This window comes from Pipra filicauda, unplaced genomic scaffold (assembly GCF_003945595.2).
Source record: "Pipra filicauda isolate LSUMZ 115617 unplaced genomic scaffold, ASM394559v2 scaffold447_size767260_pilon, whole genome shotgun sequence".
NCBI lineage: Eukaryota > Metazoa > Chordata > Aves > Passeriformes > Pipridae > Pipra > Pipra filicauda.
The window spans coordinates 384,716-405,217 of NW_024104584.1; the positions used below are offsets into that span (position 1 = coordinate 384,716).

At 40.7% G+C, this 20,502-nt stretch overlaps 1 protein-coding gene across 5 annotated transcripts in view; it reads left to right on the top strand.

Annotated features, from left to right (window-relative positions):
• Nucleotides 1–20,502, top strand: part of DDX4 (DEAD-box helicase 4) — a 71,723-nt gene that overhangs the window by 12,750 nt on the left and 38,471 nt on the right. For all 5 annotated transcript variants that reach the window (XR_005565233.1, XM_039385884.1, XM_039385887.1 and 2 more), the window contains 6 exons: nt 1,565–1,694; nt 2,730–2,896; nt 3,640–3,785; nt 4,900–4,999; nt 6,771–7,041; nt 7,191–7,271. Coding sequence is in view for 4 of the 5 variants with exons in the window: in XM_039385884.1 (XP_039241818.1) it covers nt 1,565–1,694; nt 2,730–2,896; nt 3,640–3,785; nt 4,900–4,999; nt 6,771–7,041; nt 7,191–7,271 (895 nt within the window). In the remaining variant the exon portion in view is untranslated. The remainder of the gene's footprint in view (nt 1–1,564; nt 1,695–2,729; nt 2,897–3,639; nt 3,786–4,899; nt 5,000–6,770; nt 7,042–7,190; nt 7,272–20,502) is intronic.

Here is a 20,502-nt window from a genome sequence, read left to right on the forward strand (position 1 = left end):
GTTTCTAGTAACTCTTACTTCCCTGTGTTTCTGGTCTTGGACAGACATTTCACAGCTCAAGGAAACTCTTCTAGCTTTCAAAACAGAACAAAAGATCTAAACCTGTCGTTGAACCTTTGGATGTTGTATGAGAATACATTTGTACTAGTTTTGTCATTAATCTTTCCACTCCTAAGTAATAGGTTTCACCAGTGCACAGAACAGAATTAAATCTATTGTCTGTGACAGTTTGTTGCTGTTTGGAGGTGCAATGCAGAACATCATCAGTGCAAAATCTGGTGGGGTAAATCAATACTTGGCTTTGTTCAAGCAATCTTAGGCTTGGGGGCTGTCTGCCTTTGAAAAGTAGGATCATGTTTGCCTATGTACTTACTAAGCATGTTATTAAGAACAGCTTCTTAATCTGAAACTCTTCTAACGTTGTAGCTAAACAAAGTTTAGCTGTTCATCATCATTGTAGCTAATTCTGTTCAACTAGATACGGATGATTTCACAATAAAATAGCTTTTGAATCTAGAAAGCTTCTGCTGCAGCCGGCCTCCAGTAAAAACAAGATAACCTCTGTTTGGGGGGCAGTCAAGCAGTATCAGGATGTGAATCTGTTGTCTCTAAAGAATTGCATGCATATTGCTCAGTTCAGATTTATGATGGTCTTAAGCTCTTTAGTTTAATTTGCAAATAGGAATATGAAATATATGTATTAAAAGTGGATAAATATTGGAATTGTAGAAGTCCCCAAAGCATTGCTATTCTTGACTAAAACTTTCTGAAGAGTTTTTATTAACTCTGGTAAAAATTGTTTATGTGTTCAGTGTTGCTGCATATAAAGCTGAGTTAGTATCTTCAAGGAAAGACAGTTTGAATTTGAGTATAAAAATACTTGTTGCATGCATGTAAAAACTCATTGCGTGCATATAAAGACCTTAGCAAAAGGTTATAAAGGAGGGCTTGTAGACTTGTTTCACGGCTGTATAAGGTAGTTCTTGCTTGAAGAGGTGGTTTTCTACAGAAGAGTATCTGGTGTTGCTGTACTTGGTGAATCTACCCAGAAAGCTTAGCTAGAAGAACACTGAGTAGTGTAGTCTTCAAGTGGATTTGCAGTCTAATCCTTGTGTCACACACAGTGTGATTAGTTGCTTTACAAAGATTCTGTCTGTGTATTTTAAGATCTGCAGAGATTACTTTTGAAGCTCTAGAGGCATATAGAGAGGTGGTTCTGCTTTTCCTAAGTGTGCTGTATAAAAGGGAACAAAGTCTTAACACCATTTTGTCTGTGTTAGTGTTAGTAGCTCTCAGCTTAAGCGAGAGGAAAGAATGCAGGTGAAATCAAGAGTTCATTCCAGGCCATCTTGGCAGCCTCTGTTACTCACTGAGAATGGGAACTTCAAGCTTACAGTGAGCGAATTCCTGTTTTTTTGAGTCCTTTTGGAGCAAGCTGTATGGAAAAGGAATTAAACCACTCTAAGCTTGCTTGTGGTAGATCTGATTATTTTTTACAATTTTTCCTGAAACAATACTGTTTGCATACTTACATAATTAATCTGAACTTTTTTCTATGTAACAGAACTTGTATAAGGCCTGTTGTGGTCTATGGAGGTACACAGATAGGCCATTCAATTCATCAGGTTATGCAAGGCTGTAATATACTATGTGCCACTCCAGGAAGGCTTCTAGACATCATTGGAAGAGGAAAGGTAAGGTCTTAAAATTTAATGTGAATTCCCTAAGCACTCTTACCTTTTTTACCTACTGGTTTTTGTTCTTCAAATTTGATAGAAGCAGAGATAGATATTCTAAGACAAGGTCACTTGTATTTCAGTGCCTGTACAAAGGCAGCATACTGATTGGTTTTCAATGGCTCTAAATTCCTTGAGGTTTTTGAAAGAATAGCCTGAGTGTAGATCTCTTCAGTTCCTTTCAGAGCCAACTGGAAAATATCAGTCTAAATCAAAGTGGCTGCAGTGTTCGTGACAATAAAATTTCATGGTTTAAATACATGGAATAGCTTTGCCTAGTTCTTTTGGAAAATTCTGTAGCAGATTTTCACTTACTGTCTTGGTTTTTTTACTACGATGGCTTTTATCTAACTATATTTTCATACCAATTTTATTAAAAATACAAAAAATTCCAGTGTAATACTATATTTTGAATTTTTATTTTTCCAGCCATTGTAAATTCAAATCCAAATTGCTACACATTATATTCGTGACTCAATGATGTTGCACTGGACAAATGAAGTTTAGAAATAAACTGGAGATTAGTTTTCTGCTGTTGTCAGGCTTTTAATCAAAGTGATTGGTCTTGGTCAGGACCAGCAAAGTTGAACTGTCCTTAATAATACTTTCTGACATAATTTATTTTTTCAGAACAAAAGGTTATCTTGAGAATGTGTGAGGGTTGTATGAGAGAACCTTTCTAAAACTAAAAGCATAATTCCAAAATAGATGTACTTGACTAATAGTTGATCTTCAGGTTCTGTCTCAGTTTATATTGCTGAACCAAGTTCTGAAGCACTTCATTGTGTGCATAGTATTAGAATTAGGGCAAATTAAAAAGTTGAGGTTGAGATGCAAATAAATATTTTGATTTGTGAATAATTAACTTTCATTTTTTTAGTAACTTCTACTTGAAAGAAATAAGTAAAAGATGGATTTTACCAGTTAGGAAATCTTGTAAGTATATACTGTCAGTGAACCAATACTGTTTTTCTTTGACTGAAATACTTGCAGATTAGTTTGCGTAATGTGAAATATTTGGTGCTAGATGAAGCAGACCGCATGCTTGATATGGGTTTTGGCTCAGAGATGAAGAAGCTGATTTCTTTCCCAGACATGCCACAAAAAGACAAACGCCAGACACTAATGTTTAGTGCTACATTCCCTGAAGAAGTTCAGAGGTGAGTAAAGTAAAAATAGAAACATATGTGAAGATGTACAGAATTAAATAACTGAAGAGTTAAGAATACTCCTTATATTTCTGGGCTTCAACAAGTGCACATTGCTGGGTCATATCCAGCTTCTCATCCACCAGCAACCCTAAGTCTTTCTCCTTAGGGCTAGTCTTGATCCATTTTTCTGTCCAGCCTGTACCTCATCCTGTCCTATTGAATCATGTAAAAGGTTTCTCTTCCTCTCTTTTATGAGGCCCCTTTAGGTACTGGAAGGCTGCAGTAAGGTCTCCCCAGAGCCTTCTCTTCTGAGAGGCCTGACCAACCCCAGCTCCTCAACTCTCTCAAGCTTGCTTCACAGGAGAGGTGCTCCAGTTCTGTGGTCATCTTTGTGGCCTCCTCTGGACCTGCTCTAACAGGTCCATGCCTGTCTTGTGCTGAAGACCCCAGACCTGTACACAGCACTCTAGGTGGGATCTCATGAAGACAGTGTCAGAATCACCTCCCTCAACCTGCTGGTCATATTTCTTTTCATGCAGCCCAGGATGTGGTTGGAGTTCTGAACCCAAACACTGCAGACATTTTTAGCTTTTTGAAAAATGCACATATGACTGCTTGTGTTATTCCTGACTAGACAGAGAATAAAAATATTTGTTGTAAGGGTTGCTTATTGTAAGTGAAAGTACTTGATCTTAAAGCAAAAATAATCTACGTAATAGACTTCATGTTGCTCAATTTTGTCTCTTTTTAAGGCTGGCTGGTGAATTTTTGAAAACTGATTTTTTGTTTGTTGTTGTCGGACATGTGGGTGGAGCATGCAGCGATGTTCAGCAAAATATTCTTCAGGTTTCTCAGTATCTCAAGAGAGATAAACTGATGGAAATTCTACACAGCATAGGTAATTTTCCTTGTTGTTAATTGTTTACCAGGAAAGAAAAATTGCTTGGTTTTAAACTTGGTTTAAAAGGTCATGATTCTGTGGTTTTATTGTGACATGCTTTACAAGACTACTGATGAATCTTGAAGTGGAACTTCAGAATTTTCAAGTTTTTAGGCATATTGTGTTACAGATACTTCATAAATTCACACAATGCTTTTGATTGGAAGGGACCTCTGAAGGTCATTGAATCTAATCAAATACCCAGTATTCGTCAATGTCTCATCTCTATTGAGTACTAGCAGATAAGCTTCCTAGATGGTTTTCTTCTTTATATGGTCAGTTACAATTCTTTAGAGGACCCCTGGTGGTCTAGTGGTTAGGATGCGGCGCTCTCACCACCGTGGCCTGGGTTCGATTCCCAGTCAGGGAACTCCCCTGGGCAGACGGAGCTCGTCAGCCCTGTAAGGCCATCCATCTAAGAGAAGGTCACTCTAAACAAACCTACGTCCTGAGGACCTCGCTGCCACTGTCCAAGCTCGCTCAGCCCCGGCAGATGAACCTTAGGATTAAAGGGTGGGCTCAGTTCAGCGCACACCTTTCCCAAATCTTCGTTCACGAAGACTGGCCATGAGTGAGTGAGAGTGACAATTCTTTAGTATCTGGAGGTGTTATCTCAAGATTATAGGTGTATTAAAATTCTTACCTGAATGTTTGGGCCTGTATTTTGTAAGTGACTGGGATTCTTTCATTTTTGTTCTAAATTTATCTTATGTTTTAATGCTGAAAACTGGAACTGAGTTTGGAATTAAAATGTAGTTTATCTACCTTGCTGTTCGGTGCTCAGGATGGCGTGCTGCTCTTAGTTTCATACTGTAGAAAGGGAGTGCTTGCTTCTCAGAGAGCAACATTAATTTATTCCTTTTATTGAGGAGAAAAATAGAAGGCACATGTCTTCACACGTTTCTGTATTGATCTAGAAATCGATCAGTTGAGTTTAATTAGTTCAACACAATCAAGAAATTACAATATGTGCGTATATATTAGGTGTTCATATAAGTAGTAAGTGCAACTCTAAATAGTGAAGTGCATCGTGTTTTGACCTGCAGTGGCTCTGAACTTCTGTTCAACATAGGTAATGAGCGAACCATGGTGTTTGTGGACACAAAGAAAAAAGCAGACTTCATTGCGTGCTTTCTTTGTCAAGAAAATATACCAGCCACTAGCATCCATGGGTACGTATTTTTAAAGTGAAAGTCACCTAATACTATTGTGAGAAGCTTTTATTGAGAACACAGGTTTTGCCACATCTGTGGTTTAGCTTGCAGTGTTTCACATAGTCCTGTAATTCTCAGTAGCTCTGCCCAATGGAGAATGTAAAGCTTCTGAATGCTGGTTCTCACAGCATTTGCTGGGCATACATCTTTTTGGTTGACCAAATGCTGTGTTTGAACTGGAGAATCTTTTATGCCTACTGCTTAGAAAATTAGTATAATAAATTCGTAGAATCAGCTGTTCTTCATGTGTAGTTTTTGCCATAATTTCCGTGACCAAAACCAGAACTTTTGCTGTTACTGGTGAGATGATGTTCATAAAAGCGAGTGGCAGTTGTGGACCTTTCACTCTGTCTTAGAGCTTCCTCAAAATGATAAGTCACATGCCATACAGATTTCTGATGCTGTCATTTCTGCCTCTATGATGTGTTCATGGACTTAGCATTTGTATGGAGATAGATCTAAAGAAAAGATGCTTCTAACTTGTGTTAATAGTCCACTTATTAGTGCTGCATACCTGAACAGATTCTGAGAAACAAAAGTGAAGTAGGTTCTGATTCCAGGTAAAAACACATCTAAGATGATGTGTCTTTCACATCATGAGCTGGAATGAAGTTTTCTGGTTTTTGTTTTTTTTTTTTTTGTCCTAATGGCCTGTAGAACATTGAAAATGTAATTTTGTAGTGGTTTTTGCATTAGGAGGAAGGGACTTTGAATTTTTGCCAATGAAATTATGTTATGGGCAGTGTTCTGACAGATGTCAGAACATCAAAGTTGTAGAGGGGTTAAAATGATCTTATTACACAGATACGAGATGTTTATGTGTACCCTGTGGCCTGTCAGATGTATAGGTGTGTGAAAGTCATATTGAGAAGGTCTGGCCTTCTGTTCTTGGCTAGTCTGAATTGCTATCCCACAAGTTCCTTATGTGAGAGGAGGTTCTTAACACATTTCTGTAGAAACACTGTGCAGTGAGTTAAAAACACTTGAATAACTGGTTCAGTGGAAGCGTCATGAATGTTAGTGGTTTCTGATTCACTTTACCCTTTTGAGTTGAAGTTAGGATGGTTACTCTTCTCTGGAATAGTGGTCATACCAGACTTCACTAAATATCCCGTGTTAAGATCCCAAAGAGTACTGTTTAGGTTTCTAATTTGTTTTCTCATTTGGACGACAAAGAGTGTGAGTGAAACTCTGATCCACAGTAGTTAAGTACTGGATGATCTGTAAATACTACTCTTTAAACATGCAAACCCCAGAGCAAATATGGTTTTCTTGGCATGATGATAAATAGAAGACAAGTTCTTTACTGTTGGCTGGCCACATTTTTTAGTATATCTGAAAAATGCGGGAGTCTAGGTAGACTTTGTCTTTGTTACTCTGACTCCCTGCTACAAAGCTGTAGGAGAAGGTCTTCGAACTATGGCATGAAGAATCAAGCAATTAAACAAGTGAATCTTCTTAGGGAGGCAGTTTGATGCATAATTGTGTCTGATACTTTAAAAAACCTCAATGTATCTAGAGACTTAGGTTAAAGCAGTTGCTAATCAGTTAAAAATTCAGAAAACCTGAATTGGTAGTATATGTGGGTTGTTTGGGGTTTTTTTTTGGTTTGTGTCTGTTGTCCCCCACAAAGACTACATCTATCCATGAATCATGACATTTAAAGTGTATCTTAAATAATACCATAGATCTTTTGAGACATCTGTTCTAACCATTGCTTTCTTTGTAGAGATAGAGAGCAGAGAGAGAGAGAAATAGCCCTTCAGGATTTTCGTTCTGGAAAATGTCCAGTTCTCGTGGCAACCTCAGTGGCAGCAAGAGGTCTGGACATCGAAAGCGTTCAGCATGTTATTAATTTTGATCTTCCTTCCACCATTGAGGAGTATGTACACAGAATTGGACGAACTGGCCGTTGTGGAAATACAGGGAAAGCAGTTTGCTTCTTTGATAACGATTCGGATGGCCATCTTGCACAGTCTCTAATTAAAGTGCTTTCAGACGTAAGTTTAAATCTTACTGCTTAACTTTCTCTGCTCTTTGGGATTTTGCTTTAATGTACTGAGCAACTGTTAGGTCTTTGGAACAGCTAGGGAACTCCTGAATTGGTAAAGCAGTCAAAGTCTCTAAATTGTCTTTCTTAATTATGTAGGCCCAGCAGGAAGTTCCTCTTTGGTTGACAGAAGTTGCTTTTGAGTTTGAAAGAGGAAGACTCTCAGTTAATGTCCAAAAGGTAGGTCTAAAAATGAACTGAAAGTCTTGACTTTTAGAACTTTGTCTTAGTGAAAAAGTGTGCTTAGCTGTATATATCGTGAGTAATGCCACTGAAACTGTTTTGACTGTAACTGCATCCCTTTTCTTAGTTGTGCATCTTCAAAGAATTCCAAAGAATTACTGAAACTAATTTCAGACAACTTGCTTGACTTGGACTCTTAACGGTGTGGCCTGTTACTAACTACCTTACTCTTGATCTGTAGTGTCAAGAATTAGTCTGTGGAAGACAGGTTTGTGCAAACATATGCCAAGGCTGTAGTTCCAGAAATTTCTCTACTGCACATGTAAAATAGGAGCATATAGTTGCTGATCATAGAGTTACTGCTTGCTGTAAATCACTCAGTCAGGTAACTTGTTGACTAAAATCTCAGTTAATTATAGTTAGATAAATACCCCAGTCTGGTCCATGTCAAAATTGTTCTTAATATCTGTGATGAGGAGAAGCCTTCTTATTCTAATGGTGTTTTAAAATACAGCTTGAATAAAGGAGAAAGCCTCTACGGCATAGCTCTCAAATCACTCTGCAGTTAATATTTTAGGATTTAAATTCTGTGCTTACTCCTATTTTGAATGAAATTCAAATTTTCAACTGATGTTTGTTACTTAATTGCCTTTATCTAATTGGATTTTAACCAAAAGCCTTTCCTTCATCTGTTACTTCCAGTAAGAACTTTATCACATCTCAGTTGTGTTCCAAATGTTGATACTTTCTTAGAGACCATGGTAGAAGTAATTGCTCTCATTTCTTAGATGGTGTCTGAAGCTTGAGTTCAAGCTCAGACCGTTCCTTTCATTAATTATCTTTTTCCATACTGCAATTATTGAAAGTACTGAGAAGTTTGGGTGTTTTTTACCTGCCTGGCTAGTTCCGTAATCAGATCTGAGTAATTTTTCTTTGCGTCTTTATGGGATCTCAGTTATACAAACTTTGCTTCATTCTCACACTTGAAGCTTTAGTGGATCTTTCCTGTTTATTCCTTTTCAAGGACACTTTTTTCATTTTTATAGATTGCTTTCAAAAGTGGGTCTCACTAGATTCTTCCAAGTACACATCTCCAGCCTTTGTGTAATGTCTCCCAGCGTTTCATGAAATCTGTAATTTTCTAGGTCCAAGTCCATTATGTCCTTTATAACCTCTGAGCTACCAAATCTGACTGTTGCCCAAGGATATGTGTGAATACAATATTTTCAGATGAAATCTCTCTGCCTGCATTGGGAATACTGTCCTTGATATCACATATCACACAGCGCACCAGTTCTTGAGTTGGAGATCATGAGGTTCTAATTCTTTTGAGACCATCTGATGTCAGTCTGACAGAAACTGTGCATTTGTAACCAGTCCTATTTTTTTTCTTTCAAATGAACTATTAAAGCTGGGTTTTGCTGCTTTACTTTTATTGAAAGAAAGTCTTATCTAATGTTCAGTAATATTTATGTTTTTATAATATTCACTTTCAAAGGGAATGCATGGAAGGGCCATTCGATAATCAAATGGTGAATTTGAAAGCGGAATCTGTTGGAAGATCTTATCTGATTATTTTGGGATGACTGGACTTCAGTGTTTTGGTTTTTTTAAAAGGCATTTGCTGAGAAAGTAATTCATTCACTTTTATGTAAGAAATTGAGAAGGAAGTTTTTTCCCACAGTTGTATGAACTGATTTGTTTTGGGTAAGAAAAGATGTTGGGATGTGAACTTCAGTAAGTGTTACTACCAGACCTGATGAAATCTGAGGTTGATTAAACTGCATTAATTTCACACTGGGGTCCAAAAACCTTGTATATAGAAGGTTCATGATAAAAACTATATTTAAAAGTGGTGTTCAGATACATTGAGACATGCACATAGAAAGCTGAAATTGTTTTGCAGTGACTTTTACCATTAAATAATTGAAAGTGGTTGGAATGATTCTAAATTAGGACCTGTTCTGTTTCCTAGAATAACAGAGGTAGAGGCAACATGAACCCAGGAGAAATGAAGATGAAGTATTCTGCAAGTGAAGTTGAGTCATGGGATTAAAACTATTTTATCCCAAACTGGCTTATGTTCTGTTGCGCTGTAAATGAAATGTTGCATGGGAAGATAGTCTTGTGAAGACCTAGTTTGGGAAAGTACTTTATATAAGGGTTCACTCAAACTTTGTTTTTTTTTTGTAACATGTCAGTTAAAAAGTTTGAATCTTGTGTTGTGATGACTAAAAGATCTGTTGAACACCTCTTAAGCGATTACTTAATAGAAATTTGAGTTCTCCTCTTTGAATGTAGCCTCTGTATCAGATGTTACAAAAAACCACATATTGCGCTTTCATGAACTGGTATTATTTCGACATGCATGGAACGTTTGCATCTCCATATGGAACTAAAGATCAGTGGCTACACCCACAGCTTAGTGGAAATACATGTTTTTACAGAGCTATCATCAGAGAATGATGGAGCCCTGTTTGTTTCTAGTAGAATGTTTTTACCGTTGACAGACAAATACACTTCTGCTGTCTCTTGTGGAAAAGTTTGCTTTAGAACAAACCTGGTGACTTAGGTCCAAGAAGTTTCCCTGGCTTGTAGAACCTATAGAGGGTAAGCGGTCATTAACAGTTTAAGGAGATTTCTTTAAAGTTGCTTTTTCTTTGAATTTTTTTCTCTTTATCAATGCAGTATGCTACAAAGATGCATATCATTGTGTTCCAAAGGAAAATGGCAAAGTAATTATATTTCATAATATCTTGCATAGCTGAACAAGTTTACAAGCGTCTCAAGTTCTTTGGTATTTGACACACAGTGCTGAGCGCTATTTCTTGTACAGTCTTCCCACTTAATCCAGGGAAATAATAATTTTAAGCTCTGCTTACAGGACTGAAGGTTTAATGCCCAAGTTTGTAGGAATCAGAACTGACTGGGCAGTACTAGGGAATCTGTCATTGTGGAAAAGCATGCTGTCACTGTCACCAAAACTATTTACTTAAGTATCCATTTAGAAAAATAGTGTTATTTTTGTAGACTGTAGTTTTACTGCTATATAATGTGGGAAAATAGTAAAGTAAGTGTTAATTGTGTACTTAGAAGTGAGCTGAAAGGATAATATACTTAAATTGCAACTCACATGCAGTGGATGTATTTAGGCCTGAAGTCTGTAATTCAGAGTAAATACCCTGGGCAGCATGACTCCTCTTCCTGAGAAGTCTCCTTGAAGATTTTTGCATCCATTATGAATTTCAGGTGAGAAATTGAGGGTTCTTTTGGTTGCTGAGTGCAGTAAATGTGAGTGAACTGTAATTGTTGGAGGAAGCTGTGAGCTGATAAAGCCTTCCATTTCTGTGAAAAGAAGCCAGAGGACAGAGTCATGGACCAAAACCTAGAATAAACCTGTGAAGAGAACATGGTTTAGCATTTTTTTAAAGGACCACTTAGATCACTGCATGTTTTTTGCTTTATCTCCCATTTTATGACTTGTTGAGTTGGGGTTGGGCAACAGAGGGAATTCTGCAGTTGTCTCTTTTTCTGTAAAAGAACTATTCTGGCCCTATTGTTCCTAACCATTTAGAGAAAAAAGGAGAATGAAAGCCTTGAAGAGTTGAAGTACTTGAAGAAAAATACAGTTCCTTTTTGAACATTCAGTTTTAGTTTTAGCCTTGTGATTCTTTAAATACATATTTAATCTGCAGGAAGGTATTTCAATGTGGTTCTCAGCTGGAGGAAAATGCTGACAAGGGGAGTTGAGGTGGGGAATGAACTGCACTGTCAGCTGCCTGTTACTTTTATTCTTGCACTCAAGTAATCTTATATGGAGAACATGCTGAAAAATTTACTGTAAAATACTATATTAATACCCTCTTCACTCAAGAGAGTCCTGTTGTCCCTCTGGCAGCAGCCAGAGTGAATGTCCTTAAAAGGTTTTGCTGAACTGATTGAAACCTGATAGCAGTGTACCACATACCTGTAATTTCGGTTAGATGTTTCTACTGCCTGTAGTTGTGCTAAACTCAGGTCCTTGGATGTTTTTCTGATCTTTACCTCCATGTTTGTATAAAAATTGCTGTCTGTATTGCAACTTAGTTCAAGATTAAAGTGAAGGTTCTTGGCAAGCTAGTGTTGAGAAATTCCTTCAAACCTTCTTTCATTGAACAATATTTAAAATCCTGCTTTTTCTTTTTTTGTCACATTGCAGTAGTGATGTACTTCATGCAGTGCCTGCACTTTTCCTCACAAGTTGAGTTTCTCATCGTGGTCTGAGAGGAGTGCAGTCAGGGTGTCTGTTGGGTCTGGATGAGATGGAGTTCATTTTCCCCTTAGCTTTGTGTGCCCCTTCACAGTGCTGTGCTTTGTATTGGTTATTAGAAAGGTGTTGGCAACACAGCTGTGTTTTGGCAGCTACTGAGCAGTGCTCACACAGAAAAGAAGGAAGGAGGGTATTTGCTACTTAGAACAGTTGCCTTCCAGAGCAACCAGTACATGTGCTTGAAGCCCTGCTTCCCTGGAAAGTGTCTGGATATGGCTTGCTGATAGGAAGTACATAGTAGAATCTTAAGAGGTTTTTTCCCTTTCCTTGTGTGCATGCAGCCTTTCACTTTTGCCTTAGTAAACTGCCTTACCTCAATCTATGAATTGTTTTCCATTTTATTTTCTCTCCCCCTTCCTGATGAGATACAATGGCTTGGTGCATACTCGACATCCAGCTAAAGTCAACCCACCACAAGGTGAAAAGAAAGGACAGTCTGTAGGGGTGATTTGTGACACTGTTTTGACTGTAGATCCTGATCAGAACACCAGTTTTAGTAATCTGGATATAGATTTACAAAGTCAGTCAGGTATGGTATCTTAGAAGAAAATGGGCACAATCTCTTTGGAAGTAATGATCATGGTTCAAAATATTCTTACAGGTAAGTTAATAATGTATTAGTACAGAGGAAGTCAAGAAATTGCACAAAGAACTGCACACTGGTCATGAGTAAAAATGAAAAGGAAATTAAAGTTTTTTAATTTTCAGGCTTATAGCAGTTGGGCAAGATGACCTCCAGAGTTCCCATTCAACCTCAACCATTCTATGATTCTTATTCTGTGACATCAGACAAAAATTGAGAAGTTGAGAAGATGGGAGTTACAGCATGTCACAGAATGACTGAACTGCTACTTTTAAGCAGCTAGGAAAAAAACACCTCAGTGTGCATCAGGATTAGAAAGGAAGCAAGGAGGCACTTGCTTCTGAAGTTGGCAGATAAGAAATACTGTGCTGGGGAACAACCAGCAGAAGCATTCGAGAACAGGACTCCCATCCAGAGTGACCTGGGCAGGCATGAAAAACAGGTCTTGTGCAAGGCAGTGTGGACAAATGATGAGCTCCTAATGGAATTTAAAATAATAACCTAGAGAAGAGCCTGGAGAGCCTTTCCTACTAAGATCATAATGGACCAGCACTTCGGTGCCGGGCACCATCCTTCATAGTTTTCCAGACTAGACAGGATAAAGCCTTGAGCCACATGTTCCCAGTCTCCTCACTGATGCTTTGAGCAAGAGGTTGGACGGAGGACCTCCTGTGATCACTGCTATTTAAAGTGATAAGAGTGAAGGCAGCTGGGGAAGAGTCTTCTGAATTGAGGGTTTGATCGTAAACCGTTAGGCTTCAAGATGAATTGAGGTAGTAGTGCATCCAGCAAATGATTTATAAGGCAGAGCAGATGACAGTAGTGGGAATTTTTTTAAGTTAAATTTGATATTTATGAGACATAAAAAGCCTATTTGAGTATAAATTATGTCCAATTCTTGTCACTAAAGGAAAATGTAAATTAATGGTTTACAGCCCTTGATCTGGAGCTGTTTGTAGACTGTGAACTAGTTCTAATGAATCTGCAGGTGGTAGCTGAGTAAAGTGTCAAAATTCGAACTGCATACTTAAATTTGATGATTAAGGGCTGCATCTCTCAACTCAATAATTATGGCCATAGGAGTTGAAGGATGTAAACAAGAGTCATGAACAACAGAGAGATCAAATAGAATGCCCACAAACTAACACCAGTTTGGTTAAAGTCCTTCACCTTTGGCAGGTAGGAAAGCAGATGATGTAACAATCTATCCTGAAAACGTCTTTTTCATTGTTGATAATACTTGTTGGAATTTGCATTCTCCTACAAATTAGCTTTAAAAATGCTGAAGAGAATGGACCTGTTTCTCCTCACTGACCTCAGTTTAGGGCTGGGAGCAGAAAGCAAGCTTGCTGAATATTGTCGGTGTATCAGCTGGCTGTATGCATTATCAGCTGACTGTATGCAGAGTCTGTATGCTTCTTTGATTTAAGATAAACTGTAAAACTTCTGAAGTACAGAAAAGCTGTACTCCGTTGTCAGGTCGTAATAAGTGGGGTTTTTCCTGGGTTAGCCAGTTGAGTAATTTGAGCATGTTGTTTAGCAGTTGTAGGGAATTCCCTGGTGACACAGGAAGGGGATATTGTGACATCTGTCGCAACTTTTTCCTCAATAACATGATAAATGGATGGGTCTTGGTCAGGTGTGGGTGTCTGTACATTGTCCTGTACTTCAGGAATTGTCAAGGATGAAAATACTGTTTAGTTTTGTCATTGCAGATTTTACTTTTTTGTGACTATTACTGTCTGTGTGTTTAGTTTCAGTCTTTGACAGTGACATTTCTTATAAACCCTCTGTTATTTGAGGGTTTTATGGTATGATTGTTTCCATCTCTTAGCTGCAGTAGCCAATAAGTAACAGGAGAAGAAATCATATGGCTATGGAGTGTGGAGCAAGGACATGGGAGTCTTACATTTAAGCACATTCTTTTCAAATTTATCTGATTTTTGTATTTTTTTTCTAGATAGCTTAAGGCAAATTACGAAATCAAGTGGGACTTAATTCTGGACAATAGTTCAGTAATGCTTGAAATATAAATATTAAGTGTTTTTCATTTTACACTGTTTATTTCCTTCCAACTAGCTACAATACAGTCTTTGACACTTCTAAGTGTAATGAGTGTGGCTTTTATTTCTTTTTATTAAGCAGAAAAAATGTTCTGGTGAGAAAGGACACTTCAGAAGAGCTACTTTGTGTTCAAGGCTTGGGAGTCAGCTCTTTGATCAAAGTTGACTGGAACCAAACTACTGAAAATGTGTCTTCCTCCTTATGCTTCTACATAGTTGTAGAAACCTAACTTATCTTTCAGAGCCTGATATCCATATATAAGCTAAGAATAATATTTTCTTCAGAACTCACTGTAAATGTGTGTGTTCCCTGCTGATACTGTCTGAGAAAACTATGGACAGTGGCTGTAATCAGTTGACTTTAGTGTTGTATTAGCATGTCATTCTTACTGCAGTGGAAATACTATCAAGCAGGATTTCATTGCTCTGTTGTCTTTCTCTTTCTTTTTTAACTGAGTCGGCTAAAATAGTTTTCAATATCTAATCTTTACTTGAATATCTCTGAACTTTAAAGAATGTTGTGTTTTGCTCTTCCTCCACTATTCAAAGTGACATATAGACAGTCATAGGGGATGATATGATTGTTTACAAAGACTTTTTTTCCTGGAAAGGTGAATGAGATTTGAACTGAAAGAAGTTGACGTAATTTTGGCCTCCTTGTGCACTTCTCTTTATCACTGGTAGCAGAGAGGGGAAAAGGGGGAGATGATTTACCAATAATTCTTTGTCTTCATCAACTCAGCCCCACTGCTCCCCCTGCTTAAAAATGCTGAGTTTCTCCCTTTAGGACCATTTTCATATATCACTTGAAACTATGAAACTATCCCTACAGCAATATTTCATGGGCTTCTCAGTCTAAACATACCAGTCATATAATAAAGTCAATTATATTGAAGACTTGTGTTTCCTTAGGAGATTCTGTGTTTTAAGGTCATATGCAACATACTCAAATATACTAAATAAAAGGTAAAATTCTTCTCCAGAATGAGTGAATAGCTGAGCTTCCACTGTAAGCTTTTTTGTAGTACTTTGGCAGCTCAGAGATCACTTCTAGAACTGAACACACTTGTTTTATTCATATTTATTGTCTAGATTGGTGAATATGTAGCCCACCCTCACCGAAACACTTTGGGAAATCTTGTACAAGACTGCAAATACCATTATATACAACTTAAGCATAGAAAGCAATGATTTATTGGAAGGTATAGATAACGGGGTAGCATGTTAGTCCTAACTAAATGCTAATGTACCCCTTATAAGACACCTGGTAAATCATGAGAAAGAACCTGACATCAGACCACAGCAACAAAAATGTTCAGTCTCACCAAGTGAAGACTTTGTGTCCTGACTCCTCAGAAGGTACTGCTTAGCAACAACTGAGACATCAATCAGTGTGTTACTAACATTGTTCTTCTCCTAAATCAAAACCACAGCACTTTACCACCTACTAGGAAGAAGATTAACCCTATCCCAGCTGAAACAAGGACAGGAACCAAAAAGACAAAACAAAGGGAAAACACTCATCTTCCATTTCCCAGCTCACTCCAGGGACTTCTTGTCATGGTTTGAGATAGCCCCAAAATCCAATTCCCTAGTCTAAGCCCCCTCCCACATCTCAACCTAATGTGAGATGGGTTTTCCAGACAGAACACGCCAGACTCAAAGTGGGGGAAAGGGAATATATTACAATGACTATACAAATAAATACTATAACACATTATACACACCATCACAACTATCTCTACCCTGACATATGTATTTACAATGGATCAGATCTCTTCTCTCCTCCAAATAAAAGTCCAGGAGGGAAAGAAGGACAGATCCCTTCCAGTCCTTAAGCAGCAGCATCTTCTAAGGCAGCAGTCTGTCTTCTCCACATGCAGCAACTGATAGCTGGATTTCTGTTCAATACACACGAGGTAGGTATCCAAGCTCCCTCGGCCCCATCGCCTCCAATCGAGGGGTCTTCCGTGGGCTTCGTAACCCCAGACAAGGTTGTTTCACCACGGTCATATCACGAAGACACAGGGGGTCTTCGTGACGGTCTGGTATCTCCAGGAGATTCAAGCTCCTTGCAGGGCCTCTGTGCCCTGTCTCTCAGGCTGCCACCGTGGCAGCAGTGCGAGGGGGGGAAAAGCCAAGGTCACCCCCCTCTGCATTCCATCTGGCCGTCCCGGTCCAGGATGCTCTGAGCTTCTCAGCTCCTCTCTCCGGTGCTGCATGTCTAAAACTCTTCTCCTTAATAGGAGTTCATCTCCCTCTTTTTCTCAGAGGGATCAAAGGAGTTTTGGGGGGTCTGGTATCAGTTCTTACCCCAAACTCTGTCTGTAGAGCTAGTTCTGCTCTCATCTGCTGCTGTTGGCTCTCTCTTGGCTCTCTGTCTCCTTCCAGGAGTTCTCTCTGTGTGCTGCATGCCGTTTGCTGTTTGGTTCAGTTCTTATCTGTCCTGGCTCTCTGCTGCCGTTTCTCTGGTCAGTGCCGGCTGCTGCTCTGTGCCCATGGAGAAAAAAACATCTCCCGGCATAACTACAGGCACTTAGCTCAGCTTTATGCTGTTCTAGGTCCCCACAGGCCCCTGCTGGGGGCTGGGGGCCAAAGGCCCCTTGTGGGGCTCAGAGCCCCTTCCTTGTGGCTCTACAACATGGCCACCTCTCCAACCAACAACCAAAACTACAACTCATCTCTTCCAGTGAGCTTGTGGAATGTTGACATTTTTGCAGGAGCGCCCATTGGACAGAACTTCAAAACTTCCAGGGGTTTCCACCCCTTGGGGTCTACCACTTTTCTTAGCCTCTGGGGGAAAACAAAATTCAAACCACTACACTTCTCCCTGCCTTATTGCCACAGGTTATACTTTCTACCCTTAAGAGTGGCAACAAAGGGTGTGGGAAGGAGGCGAGAGTGGAGTTCTGGTCAATATGTAAGGATTTCACTCTTCTCCCAGCTTACCTTTGCTGGGAGAAGAGTCTTTTCCTGGCTGCAGAGACTATGCTCTGGAGTGGGTCCTCTGCAGGCTGGAATGAAGCTCCACCTCTAGTCCTGGTGTTGCTTCTCTTACTTCTTGATCCTCTTCATGCTCTTTTCCTCTACCATTTTTGCAGTTTCTTAAATGCGTTTTCTCTGAGGCATCACCAGCTCTGCTGGGGGCTCAGCTGTGCCCTGTGCTGGGTCTGCTGGGCTGCCTGGAGATGGCTGTGTGATACTGGGCAACCCACGGCTCTCTAGCCCTGCGGGCTCCAGTACCTAAATCTTGCTATTGCAGAGTGCATCCAGCCTGAGATAACATTTGGTGGGGCAGGAGCCACATTGTTCTGAGGTAAGAAAGGTGAGAATCATAGAATTGTTAAGGTTGGAAAAGTCCAGTCACTAACCTGGCACTGTCAAGTCGACCACTAAGCCGTGTCCATAAGTGCCATATCTATAGGCCTTTTAAATACCCCCGGGGATGGTAGTTCTACCAGTTCCCTGAGCTACCTGATCCAATGCCATGAGCAGCCTTCCCCAGGAGAATGGATGCTGTGGGAAGCAATGTCAAAGGCTTTACTAAAGTCAGGGCAGACAACATCCATAGCCTGTTGCTCATCCTAAATGTTTCACCCTGTCATAGAAGGAGATAGGGCTGCTCAAGCAGGACCTGCCTTTCCTAAACCCATGCTGGCTGGGTTCCAGATCCCCTGGTTGTCCTGCACATGCTGCATGATGGCACTTAAGATGAACTGCTCCATGACCTGCCCTGGCATTGAAGTCAGGCTGACAGGCCTGTAATTCCCCATACCTGTCTTCTAGTCCTTCTTCTGGATGGGCATCATATTTGCCAACTGAGACCTCCCTGGTTAGCCAGGGCTGCTGGTTGAGTGATGAAAAGTGGCTCAGAGAGTACTTCCACCAGTTTGCTCAGTAGTAGAATTGACATCACTCCTGTATTTTGAGGGCCAGCTCAGCAAGGAGCTTTGCTTAACATAGATGCCAGATTTCAAATCTGGTCACTAACACAGTTTGTCTTTGAAAAGGCTATTTTGAGTCTTGGAAGTTTTGTACGTATCATCTCCAGCCTTCCTAGGAGTTCTTATACAATAAGTATGGCGCTCTAACTTCAGGGTCAGGCAAGTGATGATGCAGGCAAAGGCCTATCCAGGGGATTGCCTAGGGCAACTCCGTCAACGCCCATGCATTACAACTGCCTCAGGAAAGAAAAGAAAGAAAGAAATTAATTGTAGGCAACTCCCTTCTGAGGCAAACACTTATGGGACTGGATGGGATTCACATGAGTATATAACAGAAATTGATTGCAGCCGACTCCTCGCTAGAGGTTTCTCGGAGAAGTCTCAGCCACGTGGTCCTCCTTCAGCAGGAGGAGAGAGTGGCCAAGTTCCTTCTCTGGATTCCAAGGCGAAAAGTCCTTTATTTGAAATTCCTGCAGCTTGTATGGGTTTGGGGGAAGGGCTAGAAGGAGGAACATGGTTGGGCCAAGGTCTGGGGGAAAGGGAGTGGCTTGAGGGCTCTGCTGACCAGTGGGGGATACAGGAGGACCACATTCCAGTAACAGAACCAGGGACCGGGGAGAAGCGGATGAGACTATCATGCTTGTGCAGAGGTGGAGTCTGCGATCGGGGAGGGGAGACAACATGGCTCCAAGTGGGGGGGCCATGCGGACCGGGGAAAATACATAACTCAGGGGAAAAACCATACGATAAAAACACAAGTAGTTGTTTTTCTGCTGCACTTGATTCCAGAGAGCTGCTGCTGTGATGGACCTATTTCTAAAGCTGTTCTTTCCAGGATTCATGATCTTGGTGTTCTATCACAAGTACACTGAGGGAGCTGGCAGAAGTTCTCACTGAGCCACATTCCTCCATCTTTGCCAGCAGTCTTGGCTAACCTGAGAGGGTCCCTGATGACTGGAGGTTGGGCAATGTGGCGTCCATCCACAAGAAGGGCTGGAAGGAGGATCCAAGAAACTACAGGCACGTCAGCCTGACGTCAGTGTTGGGGAAGGTTAGGGAACAGATCATCTTGAGTGCAATCAAGCAGCACACACAGGGCAGCTAGAGGATCAGGCGCAGCCAGCATGAGTTTAAGAAAGGCAGGTCCTAGTGGATGAGGGGGAGGATGTGGACGTTGCCTACTTGGGCTCAGTAAAGCCTTTGACAATGTTTCGCACAGACTGCTCCTGGAAAAGCTGACAGCCTGTGATTTGGACAGGTGCACTCTTCATTGATTTAAGAACTGTTTGGATGGCCAGGCTCAGAGAGTGGTGGTAAATGGGGTTACGTCCAGCTGGTTGCTAGTGGTGTTCTCCAGGGCTCAGTATTTGATCTAGTCCTGTTCAATATCTTTATTGATGATCTGGTAAATTTGCAGATGACACCAAGTTGGATAGGAGTGTTGATCTGCTGGAGGGTAGGAAGGTTTTGCAGAGGGATCTGGACTGGCTGGATTGGTGGCCTGAGGCCAGTGGTATGAGGTTCAACAAGGCCAAGTCCCAGGTCCTACGCTTATGTCACAACAACCCGAGGCAGCATTACAGACTGGGGGCAGAGTGACTGGAAAGCTGCCTGATGGAAAAGGACCTGGGAGTGCTGGTCAACATCAGCTGAACATGAGCCAGCAATGTGCCCAGATGGCCAAGAAGGCCAATGGCATCCTAGCTTGGATCAGCAATAGTGTGGCCAGCAGGACCTGGTCAGTGAAGGAAGTGATCATCCCTCTGGTGATCATCCCTCCCACTGGTGAGGGCACACCTCAAATCCTGTGTCCTGTTTTGGGCCCCTCACTCCGAGAAAGACATTTAGGTGCTGGAATGAGTCCAGAGAAGGGCAATGGAGGTGGTGAAGGGTCTGGAACACAAGTCCTGTGAGGAGCAGCTGAGGGAGCTGGGGGTGTTTGACCTGAAGAAAAGGAGGCTCAGCAGTGACCTGAAAGGAGCTTGTAGCAAGGTGAGAGTCTGCCTTTTCTCCCAGGCAACTAAGCAATGGGACAAGAGGAAATGGCCTCAAGCTGTGCTGGGGAGGTTCAGGTTGGACATCAGGACATCAGGAAGAATGGGCTGTCCAGTGGGGTGGTGGAGTCACCGTCCCTGGGATTGTTCAAAAAATGGGTCGACATGGCACTTGGTTATGTGGTAGGTGTTTGGTCAATAGTTAGACTTGATGATCTTGAAGGTCCTTTCCAGCCATAATGATTTTGTGATTGTATGATCTATGTGATGATGTGCTTCCTACCCTTTAATTTGGAGATATACCATGCTGTTGGACATATCAGCTTTGAAAGATG